Raw genomic sequence first — 12725 nt, 5'->3', positions numbered from 1 at the left:
AATTGGACTGCTTCTCGACCAATCAGGAAGTAATTACATGGCGCCCGACTTCCTGATTGGCCGGGAAGCCGGCTCCATGCTACCTTTTCACCAGGTGACGAGAAAGCATGTAGCCAGCTTGGTGGACAATCAGAAAGACAGAGGGCTGGTAATGACTCTCTGCCCAGCTTTCTGATTGGCCAAGAAACCGGCTCCATGCTACCTCATCACTAGGTGATGAGGAAGCATGCAGCTGGCTTTCTGGCCAATCAAGAAGCCAGGAATGACTCACCGCTCGGCTTCTTGATTGGCCAGCATCCCAACCAATCAGGAAGCAGGCAAGAGTCATTACACCAAGCGAGGAGGGAGCATGGAGCCAGCTTCACGGTCAATCAGGAAGCCAGGGAACTAATACAGTCTTTGCAAATATAAACCAACACGGTCATTTCAAAACTGTCAAAAATACAAACAACTATTTGTTTAGCCATACAGGCACCAAAAAAATAAAGGGGGGGGGGCAGCTTTCTGGCTCGTGTGGTGGGACCGAATATGAGTAGTCGGGTGTTTGTGTGTTTATACCGGCCGCACTATCATTTGGGGCGTCTGATGTAATTAACTGGCCCGTGCCTTATTGGTAAGTGTTCTCTTTATCGATTTCATAAAAGAGTTAGAGAAGATGAGGAAACAGCCGACTTAACACCCCGCTGGTTATACGCAGGCGGTGATATAGTGGAGAGCACACATGTGTACATAGTACCAACTTATGTGTTGGGTTATTGGATAACTATTAGGCATAGTGGGATAAGAAAATGCCAAGTGGTTTATTAATGGTTATCAATAATACCCAGGGTCTGTGTGAAAGAGTAGGGGAGAAAAGAGAAAATTCAGGAGAGGAAGAAAGAAGAGGGAATGCTAGATCAGAGTACGGTATATTATGTTATGATCTCAGTTGCTCTCCAAGGGTGAGATATTCAGACGAGCGCATAAATTCCATCCAGGGATGCCATGTATTAAAGAATGAATTATAATTGTGGTTAATTGAGCTCGTGAGGTCTTCCATGAGGTTGACTATGTGTCTAGTAAGAGAGCAGGAATAGACATGTATCGGTATATTATTGTGGTGTAAGAGGAAGAAGGCAGGGTCTCGTGGAACCGGGGCGTCTGTAAATGTTTGCGCAAGGGCGTGCACCTTATCCCAAAATTGCACAAGACCAGAACATATGGAGCATGCTTGCAGAGGACTGTTGGCACCGCCAGCACTGGTCTAGTGAGTCCGGGAATAATGAATGGAGGGCTTGTGGCATGCGGTACCATCTGGTCACTATTTTGTAGCCCAGTTCTTGGTATCTGTTGCTAATTGAGGAACAGTAAGAAAGAGACAGTAGTTTAGTTGCGGCTTCTGTTGGTATAGCAATCTGGAGTTCCTCCTCCCATCTTGACAGGAACCCTAGTGGGGATTGGACCGACTGTTTGATCAATTGCGTGTAGCAGAAGGAGGGGACATGTTGTGAAGGGTCAGTTTGGGTGCAAAGTTGTTCGAATGGAGTAAGCGGTCTTTTATGATTATACACCGGTGGAATGGTAGAGAGGAAGTGGGTTAAGCGCATGGCGGACCAGAAGTCGAGAGGTCCATATTCTGGTTGAGTATGGAGGGCATGGAAGGAGGGCCACTCCATGCTCTTCAAAAGATGCATAGCTTTATGGATACCCAATCCTCTCAAAGTCGAGTATGTGTGGTGTCCTATGCCTGGGGGAAAAGAGAGGTTATCAAGTATGGGGAAAAGGGGAGAAGGGATAGAGGAGAGGAATCCCTTGGCGAAGACCGTGCTTGCTAGTTTTAATGTGGGTCCAATGGTGGGGTGCGTGCGTATTTGAGGAGTTGGTGGCTCTATACTCCAAGGTAAATTGGCCAGTGGTACTCCAACAAGGGATTGTTCTATCTCAATCCAAAGTTTAGAGGGAGAGTGGTGGTTCCAATCAACTATACAGGCTAAGTGCGTGGCAATATAGTATTGGTATACATCTGGAAGCGACATCCCCCCTAAATGCTTAGGTCTCCGCATAATGTCATAACTCAGTGTCGGTGGTTTACAGAGCCAGACAAATTCCGTAAAAACCGCTCGTATACTGCGAAAAAAGGATAGGGGGATGTGTATTGGCAGTGCTTGGAGAGGCTACAGTAGGCGTGGGGGCCCATTTGAAAGAAAAGTTTTCAAGGACTCTACGCAGTTACATACCCGTAAGAGATATATGGAGGGCCTCTGATTTAGTGGAGTTAATTCGAAAGTTTGAGAGGGTTCCGTAGCTCCTCAATTCCTGAAGCAGTACAGGGATTGATACATCCGGGGATGAGAGAAAGAAAATAAGATCGTCCGCAAAAGCGGCAACCTTATGTTCCGTCTGGCCAATTGTGATACCGTGAATGTCCAAGTTAGCGCGGATCGTGCGCAGTAGGGGTTCTAGAGACAGCACAAACAGAAGGGGCGAAAGGGGGCACCCCTGGCGTGTACCATTCGAGATAGAGAACGAAGACGACAATGTGCCATTTATCCTTACCTGGGCCGAGGGGTCTGAGTATAGTGCCCTGATCCAGGATCGCATATGATCTCTCACTCCGACCGCCTCCAACGTACCATGAAGAAACTTTCAGTCCACCCGGTCGAACGCCTTCTCCGCGTCGATGGAAAGAATTATACATGGGATGGCGTTCGATCGGGCGGAGTGGATCACCCCAAGTGCTCGCGTGGTATTGTCCCTCGCCTCCCTGGAGGGAATGAATCCGGTTTGATCTGGATGGATAAGTTCCCCCAGATGGGGGATAAGAGGTAGGTATACAATTTTAGCAAAGAGTTTAGTGTCCACGTTTAGGAGTGATATTGGCCTGTAGCTAGGGCATAGGGACGGGTCCTTTCCTTCCTTGGGTATTACCGTGATGTAGGCCCTGAGGGAGTCAGGTGGAGGTTTTTGAGCTGTGCGTAATGAGTTCAGGGCGTTCAAGAATGGAGTTACTAGTATGGGAAGGTACCGTTTGTAATAAGTCAGCGAGTAGCCGTCTGGGCCCGGTGCTTTGCTGGGTTGGGTAAGTTTAATGGCCGTCTCCAGTTCCGTAGCGGATATAGGAGTTTCCATTAACGAGCTAGCATGTGGTGTAAGGGAAGGGATACCCGAGTCCTCGATATAGCTTTTTATACGTGATAAATGGGCTGAGGTACTCTGGGTGGTCGAAGGTTGTGGTATATTATAGAGGTTTTTATAATAGTCTACAAATGCGTCCGCAATATCGGCGGTAAGTGAGGATTTAGCTCCCGGGGGTGTGTTAATCGATTATATAAATGTTCATGCCTGTTGTTTACGGACGGCCCTCGCTAGGTATTTGCCACACTGGTTGCCATATTCATAGAAGGTTCGGCGACACTTGAGTAACGCTGATTTAGCCCTGGCGTTGCATAGGGTTCGAAGCTGTTCTCTCGCTTGGAGGAGCTGGGCTTCTAAGTTTGCTTCAGCGTGGTTTTTATGGTGTGTTTCAAGTGTGTGTATCTGTGACAGGAGGGCAGTCATATCTCTCGTCCTCTGCTTTTTAACCTTAGAACCAGTCCTTGACTTCTGCATCCCTACAGGACGCGCGGCCTTTACCTGTATTCTTTGTAAACTTTAACGTTAAAAGATTTATTTGCCTTTACTAATATAGAGAAACAATTTAATATGTGATTTATGCAAGTTAAAGAGCAATTCCAAAAACTAGAATCAATCAATTTTTTTTTACATTTAATCCAGGGAACATTGTACTATACTATAATCAAAAAGTTCACCAATTTATCTTAAATATGGAAAACTTTTTCAATCCTATGAAAAGAAAAGGACATATTGCCCTTATGTTTATTAAAGAACTTCAGTCAGAAATAATCTTAACCATTGCATTTTGGGGTACCCCCACAATACAAGGGTTAGGTGCTTGTTTTTGTCTAGGGTATAAAATAAAAGATGTACTCACCCAAACCTGCAGATTCGATTGACTGTTAGACCTGCCCCTGCAGCCTCGCTTCCACTCCGACAGTCTAAGAACGTTTGAATCATCACATCCAATACAGTGTATTGGACATAAGGACTCTGAGGGATATTTTATCAGCCGAGCGGAGGAGGAGAGAAGCTGCAGGGACCGGTCTAGCAGCGAGGCGGATCCATGCTTCAGGTGAATACATCTTCTTTTTTTTTACAACCAAGATGAAAACAATCACTTGCAATGCTGGTGTAGCCCTACTGCAAGGGTCAAGATTAATTCTGCTCAGAGTTCTTCTTTAAGAAAGTGCTGAGATACATTAGAGGAGTGAGAAGCAGAGTTGTTTTGAGCACCACAAGCGTGTTTGCCAATTCTTGCTTGGAGATGTCTGGTGGTACATATTACCTTTACATTTCAAGCACAGGATAATGTAAAACCCATTCCTAGTTAATAAACTGGAAAAGTTTTAGTATGCACATCACAATAGCTAGAGATTTAAAGGAACCCTGTGTAGAGAGACAAGTCAACTGGTTCTTGGAGGACTCCTTAAAGAAGGAGAAAGACAACATAGATCCCAAAGTTGGTGCCCTTCTACTGTTATAGATTTGCCAGCTTTCATATTGTTTATACATATTGGCCCCATTAAAAGAGCTTTTACAGTGCACAGCTTTGGTATAGTGCAGGGCGATATTGTTGACTGAGCGGTCCTGCTACGATTTTACAGTGATTGGGATTCAAAATATTTGACCATCATTATCACATGAGTGGGTTAATGGTACTCTAAGAACACTAAATTACATGCAACAATGAGATTTTAAGCACTGCAGTTGTCTGGTGCACTGTAGCTATGTCTGAACAAAAATTAAAACAATGGACCTGCCTTCCAAATTTGTTTAACAATGTTGTTTTGCATTTGTTTGCTGAAATGTTAATTATAGGTTGATTTAATTATAAAAAAATAAATGTAGATAAACAATGTTTGCATCTGCATTGTGTAGATGTGAATATTAAATGATGTGAATATCAGTCGATATATGCTTCTATTTACAGCTGTATAATCTCTTTCTAGCTAGCTCCGTAACCAAGAATCATAAATCTCACATAGATTATGAAAAGGTACAAAAACCAGAAGAAGAAGAAGAAGAAGAAGAAGAAGAAGAAATTACTGATCATTCAGTTGTTCCTTCAGAATCATCTGAAGAAGATACACTGGACTCTTTCTCAAAGACCAGTTTAAAGAATCCTATGGAGAAACATAGAAAATCTGGCATAATGCCTGCACCCAATAGAAAAACATCTTCAGTGGGCAATCATCAATCAACTGAAGTTACTGATGACAGTGAGACAACATCAACTCCAAAACTGTCTACACCGATTCCAAGTAGAAGATTTCGTCCACCTTTTAATAATCAATTTAATCCAAACACAGCTAGAAAACCATCTAGAACAACCTCTTTAAATTTAGGACGAAGGATCATTGCTCGTAAGCCTATTCCGCCTAGTGTTGTAATAGGCGAAGAAAATGAGAGCAAAAATTCAAAGATAGAAGAATCAAATCCTCACACAGTTGAAGATAATCGTGCGAAGGATTCTGTTAAAATAACTCAGGAACGATCACAGGAAGAACATTTAAATGAAGGTTATGATGATTTAAGGAACACAAACCCTAAGCAATCTACAATAGACTCAAGTAAGCAAGAGACTGATTCAAGATCTAATATGCCTAGGGTGCAAGATTTAGGGCAGGGCAGAGATTTGCCATCCTCCCCATCATCTGAAACATTAAAAAAAGAAACCCCTTCTATAAATAATGGGGGAGATACAAATATAGACTATGTCAGTTCAGAAAAATTGGGGTCTTCCAGCACAGCAAAACTACCTACAGAGCACAGATCACACCATATGTCTTCAGGAAGTATGAGTGAAGAAAAGAAAGATATAAGTGTGAGGGACAAAAAACCTAAATCCACTCTCCCTCTCCAGTCTCACAGGAAACCTACTCATAGATTTCCCATTGCAGCAATACCAAAACCTTATAACACTGATTACAGGAAACCAGATTCTAGATTAACTTTAGACAAGGGACCAGAACTTTCTACAGATTCTCACATTGATACTAACAAAGACAACAAAGATTTGCATTTACGTGATTTTAAAAAGACATCAAAAGAACATAATTTATCAAAATCTACACAACAGGTATCGACAAGAAGGGATTTTACTACAAGTACCCTGCCACCTACTTCTACCACTACCACCACCATTGCTACTACCACTACTACCACTACTACAACTACTACTGCTGAAGCACAGACTACTACTAAATCAAACAAATCATATAAACTTGATAAACTACCATCAAATAAATCGCCACCTGTATCATCCTTCCCTGGAAAATCAGCTGTAGACATACTAGAGTACTATAGAAGAAGAAGCTCTCAGGTTAACACTAATGTTGGCCGTAAAATAATACCTAATAGACACACAAAAATTCAGTCAGTTAAAACTACTGAAATCCCTACAACTACAGTTGTAACTACATTACCTGCTGAAAAAATAAAGAGTTATAATCAAAAGAGATTGCTGGATATGCCTGATAAAAAAGAAGATCCATACCTAAGTTCATCTGAAGTCCCTACCAAGCATCATTTGCATGGTAAAGTTGATCAAGAAATGCATTTTAAGGAATCCAGTGAAAAAGAGTCTCACGTATCTACAAAAGATAGTGAGGAAACATCACTGGTGAGCTCCGAACATAAAACTGAAACACACAAAACTTCTATAAAAATTAAAAACATAAGTAAAAAAACTGAGCAAATTAAAAGGATAAAACCTAAACAGACTGAGATGCCATCTGTTCATTCCATTGCATATAGTGAAACATCAAGCAATTCTGAAGAACATGAAGTGCAGCCAGAGGAAAGAAAAATGACTCCCAACACCAGCAAAAAAAATACTAACTTACTAGTTTCATCAAAAGCAGCAGCACCATCAAGATCAGGGTTAACTATGCCTGCTAATCGTGGAAAGTCTAATAATACAAACTCAAGATATACACCTGAAAAATCTCTAAATAATGCTGAAACTCTAGAGGCACCAAGCAATGAAAATGTTAATCAGGGACAAGATTCCTCAGGATTATTATCAAGAGATCCATTTTCACAAACAGATCATAGCTATGATGCTGAGGATAATGATAAAACAATCCGAAATTCGAAAAGACAATCCTTCCCTATGTCTAGAACAGTACATAATTCTGATTTAAGACCTATTCCAGAAAGAAATCCTTTTGAAAGTGAAAGGAAACTTCTCAAGCCACATATGTCATCTTCAGGAAGTGAAACACAAGTTAAACCAGTTCCTGCCCCTTTACCAAACTCTGGATTTTTAACTCAAGACACAAGCAATATTCAAAGCACTCCTGAAAAGCTAGCAATACCTGAGAAAGAAGAAAATCCAACACCCCTTATCAGGTCAAGGTTATCTTCATATTCCAATGTTCGCTCACTTAAAAATAGACATAGCAATGGCAATATTAATAACTCGGTGGATTCCACTTTTGGTCAGAAGCAGTCCTATCGGGAAGATGAAGAATTGCATGTCCCACGAGTGGGAAAAGGAATTTCTCATAGACCATCTAGAGTTTCTCCTTATATGAATTCTAGGCAAGCTGTTCTTCCAAGGAGAATATCTTCAACTGTTCTGCCAACAACAAGTCAACCTCAAAGCTCCAGAGTGCCATATCATTTAGTGCCATCAGTATCTAGACAACTAAATTATGGAAGGTCGCTATTCAGAACTACAGCTTTGCCAACTACAACACCTCCACGCACTCCTTCTCCTACGTATTCTCCCTCCTTGCTACGCCAGAGAATGTTTAATTCAAGACTGGGTTCTCCTTTACGAAGGCAGTTAACAAGACCTCAGTACCAACAAGGTAAGCAAATCTGAATGGTATGATACCACACTACACAACTATATTTATAACACTTTTTTCTCCACTGTGGAGAATGAAAAGCATTAAGAATGTCTTAAAATGGTATATGACGGTGTGTAAATAACCTCACATGCAAATACCTATTTCCCAATTCCTTTTAAAGGTATAGTGGTACCTCTTGTTCCAAAGCAAAGTTAAAATAAATCTGTCAGTTTGGCTATTTAGGGCAATGTGATGGACACTCTTGAAAGCCCACCCTAACCACGTATATCTACAGTACCTTTGTTGTTCTACCCTTGCTGCTCTGTTATTGCAATAGAACCTTGTGAAAGACATGGTGCTTTGTGGCCTTTTTCTCTTCCTCTCAGGAAGCAGTGCACAGGCCTGAGTGGCCAATCACCAGACCCAGTGTAACAGGTTATTAACCCTGTGTAAGCTCCAACACTGACTATCATGGAACTTACATAGGGATTAGACCCATGGCTTTACGAGATAAAAGAGCAGTGGGATAGCATTGTGAAGATAAGTATTAGTGGATGCAGGAGTGGGTTTTTAAGGAACTTGTCAGTTTGTCAATTCAGACAAAGATTTCCTTTAAGATGTCCAGTTTATGTATAACACCACATTTTTAGTGTAAGAAGCGCTCTAACGCCTTTAATCAAATACAATGAACATTGAATTTTGACTTTTTTGTTATTCACATTTCTTGCAGGTAATAATGGAAGGCCAAATATTACTCCAAGGTTGGGCAATAATGGGAATACTCTTTCCACTAGTAGAAATGGGAATCCTGGTGGACAAAAAATGATTTTTGGACCTGAAGGAACAAAGTGGGTAGGGGAACTTTATATATAAATATTCATGTGGTTATTTAATTGCTTTCTCTAATAAAACGTTTTCTTTTAGTTGTGGATATCCATATTTTTGGAGTGGGGAAGTTTTGAAACACCTGCCAGGTTTTTTATTGCTATGTCGGTCCCTGGTTGGGAGATTAACCCTCTCTATTTGTCATCCCCTTATTGTCACTGAGTCACAAATTGATGGTAAATGCAACATGTTACAATTGTTAAAGCAACAGGAATAAGGAGGACATTTTTTAATGGGGAAATTTTTTTCTGATGAAAACTGTTTAAGAGGGGTTAAACGTGTTGCAGAGTTTTCCCTCCCACTTACTGATGTGGACACAACATGAAGAAATATTTCCTTATTAGGTTTGCTGTAGGCATGTCAGTTTTTTGCCCTTCCATTTCATCTGTCTACTGCACCTTGGGTATTCACCAAGATCCTGGCCCCCAGTATTAGCTCTGCTTTGGTCTTAGGGGATCTCCATAGTGGAGTACAGTACAGTAGGATGACCTACTGCTCAGAGAACAGTTGGTACAATCGTTGTCATCCAACATTCATCAGTACAATACAAACACTGCAGAGCTTTGAGTGGGGTTTGAATCTCCAGAATGTGTCACTGGTTTGGACACGGCCATGTTTAGTATCTTTATTCCTCTGGAAAAAATCATATATCTCTAATCTATTGCTTGGATCTTACCGTCCATGCTTTTTCATGAAGGTGCTAGTCTTGATGGTGGCCTCCTTCAAGGCAGTTTCTATGCTCAATTTACTCCAGGATGTTTCAACTCAGTATTCTGGCTTCATGGGACAAATAGGCTCAGTTACTGGATCTCCCCATGCACTTGCCCTAGTGTTCCAGAAAAGATATGAACACAGCGCTCTGCTGACTCCCAATTAAATGTTCTCCAACATCAATCCTAGGATGGCTGCCGTCATCAAAAGGCCACTGGGAAATATCCTCCCAAGACTTGCCCTAGTGTGGTGAATCTCTAATCCAGCATTGAAATTGGGGAGTTCTTTACTTCTGATGGTCTGGAAGGTGCTCATGATGAATGCCACCCTGTCAGGCTGGGGAGGAGTCCTGGGGAACCTAGTCAATGGAGGAACTTTGTCTCCTCATCAACAGCCTGGAACTCAAGGCAATTTAGTTGTCCTTTTAACACTGGAACCCCCGTTACAGGGCAACTTGACCATAGTTCAGTCAGACAATGCCATGGCCATAGTTTGCATTAAACATCAGGGAAGCAGAAGTCACACAGCTCAAAGAGAAGCAGACTTGATCCTGCCTTGGGCAGAACTTCATATCCTGGCCCTTTCCGCCATCCACATCCTAAACATAGAAAATCAGCAAACAGACTTCCTTAGTATTCAATGTCTTGATCCCTGGGAATGAGAATGGACTCTTCACCTAAAGGTGTTTTGAGACCTTTGTCTGAAATGATGGACACCAGACATGGATCTCGTGGTGTCCAGGTTCAAAAACAAGCTGGACAAGTTTGTGGATGCTTTCGTGGTGGATGCTTTGGTGCCTCAGTGGGATCATTTAAGCCTGATCTGTGCCTTCCCTTCTCTGAAACCCTTTCCTCAACTCCTTCAGAGAAATTGAGTGAATTCTGGTGATCTGCATTGCTGCAGACTGGCTATGGAGGTACATTTCATTTACTGCTTTTTTAATAATAAATATAGCCAGTTCACTGGGTGGCCTGCTAAGTGCTGCACATTCTCTTTCCGGAAATGTTTCCAAATTCAGCATCACAGTACACAGCTACTGGACTATATTATTTTCAATGGAAAGCCTGTCAACAGATTGGCAGACTACACGAGGCCTAAATTGAAGTCCAGGGAATCTGTGGGATGCAAGCACAGATACAATGATGACAATTTTGGAAAATTTCAGGTGAGAGGCAGTTTGGCTCTAAGCAGGCTGCACAATGAAGATCTCAAGAAACTGGATCACAGGTAAGTATGATTTATTACAAAAATTATATGGGAGAGGAGGAGACAGAAAAGGATCAAGTGTATGACAAAAACAGGTATTCTGGAGTTCCACTGTAAAATAGAAAAGTTAATGTAAAAGATGTAGAGTGATGGAAAATTCTCGAGTCTGGAACCTGATTTATTGTAAAGAGTAAAATATCCAATTTTTTTCCCTGCTATTTACACATGAATTAAAATGTCATGATTTATATTACTGTCTACATTTAAAATCTTGTTGAACTGTACGTTACTTGTTCATCCCTTTATCTGTTGGTAGTAAATTACAATTTTGGTAATATTGAATTGACAAAAGAATGCTTATACATTGCTTTGATCCAAATAAGCATGTTTGTTAAAACAGCAGAACATTTTTAGGCAAAGAACCTAAAATCAGTGTTTAATTACAGTTTTGCTTCCTGTAATTTGGGTCTGTAGATCAAAACTTTAACTATACTTAATCGTCTGCATTTGCGCACCTTCCAGAGAGGTCATCTGGCCAGAAGAGCTCTCTCATCTTTTGTTGCGATGGTCTACAGCAGAGGTGAGGCTTCAAATCGCCTCATTCTCCAGTTCTGCTTTGGTAATTAAAGAGTAGCTTCTGGGCTTGCTTTTATTTTCCCAGCAGTGCCCCTTCTAATCTGTCATGGAGGAGAGACTTGAATGAAGTGATTTGAAACCTAACCTCCACGGTGGATCAGGAGGGGTTCTGCCGCAGCAAAATAAGAAAGCACTGATCCGCCAAGGAGTTGAGGCTTGAAATTGCTTCAATCAAGCCTCTCCTCTGTGGCTCAGCTGGACCATTCTGAATCCTGCGGAGCGGAAGTGAAGCTTGAAATAGCCTCATAAAGTGCTGTTCTCTTTAGGCATGGTGACACTCCTCCTATCTTTGGCTCTGCTGATCACTATACATGGAACTTTACACATGGTGTAGATGACACTCAGAAAGGGTTTTCATAGGTGAGTAAAGTACAGTATAGTAAAGAACGCACAGTTTGGTATTATAAAACGCAGAGCTCAATAATAAAGAAAGCACAATTTGGAACAGCAGAGAACACAGGGCTCAGTAGTAATGAACTCACAGCTTTGTAGTAAAAAAAAACAGAGCTCAATAGTAAAGAATGCACAGTTTGGTAGTAAAGAACACAGAGCTCAATAGTAAAGAACACACAGTTTGGTAGTCAAGATGCAGAGCTCAATAGTAAAGAATGCACAGTTTAGGAGTAAAGAACACAGAGGTCAATGGTAAAAATGCACAGTTTGGTAGTAAAGAACGCAAAGCTCAATACTAAAGTAAAGAATGCACAGTTTCATATTAAAAACGCAGAGCTCAATAGTAAAGAACACACAGTTTCGTAGTAAAAATCGCAGCATCAATAGTAAAGAACGCACAGTTTGTAGTAAAAAACGCAGCACTTAATATTAAATAACCCACAGTTTGGTAGTCAAGAACGCAGAGCATATTTGCCCCACACAGCTTGATATGCTATTAAAGGAGAACTATGAGGTGAGTGCTTTTCACTCACCTCATAGTTCTAGCCGACCTGTGACAATGAGACTGTCACAGGTCGGCTCAGTAGATCAGGAGGTGAGCGAACACATACCGGCGTTCGCTCACCTCTCGATCCTGTCACGGCTCTCTGCCGTGACAGGGGAGGGGCTGGATTCCCCCCTCCCCGCTCCGATCCGCCAGCGCTGACTGGTGGAACGGATGGGGGAGGGGGCGGGTACAGCTGGCTCTGCCTCTAGGTAGGCAGAGCCAGCTGTCAGTCACGCAGCTGGGCTGGTCCAGACTTAATTGTCCGGATCCCGACATAATTATCGGGATCTGCTTCAGCTGCGGAGTCTTAGTCTACCGCGAGCAGCAGCTCACGGTATACTGTGGCGTCACAGTATACCGCGAGCTACAGCTCACGGTATACTGAGCCTAGGTTGGGAGGACGCTAGTTTGTGTCCTCCCGCTACCCTAAGGAGAACTATGGGGAAAAGCCT

General features: G+C 42.0%; 1 protein-coding gene across 1 annotated transcript in view; it reads left to right on the top strand.

The window, feature by feature from the left end:
- The window catches only part of FNDC1 (fibronectin type III domain containing 1), a 138179-nt gene that overhangs the window by 87536 nt on the left and 37918 nt on the right, over window positions 1-12725 (top strand). The window contains 3 exon segments of the mRNA XM_018565606.1: window positions 5046-5666; window positions 7146-7913; window positions 8626-8747. Coding sequence (XP_018421108.1) covers window positions 5046-5666; window positions 7146-7913; window positions 8626-8747 — 1511 coding nt within the window.

This window comes from Nanorana parkeri, unplaced genomic scaffold (assembly GCF_000935625.1).
Source record: "Nanorana parkeri isolate BGI_ZX_2015 unplaced genomic scaffold, ASM93562v1 scaffold866, whole genome shotgun sequence".
Classification (NCBI taxonomy): domain Eukaryota; kingdom Metazoa; phylum Chordata; class Amphibia; order Anura; family Dicroglossidae; genus Nanorana; species Nanorana parkeri.
Note: the sequence above shows the minus strand (reverse complement) of the source record. Positions and strands in the feature narration are given on the sequence as shown.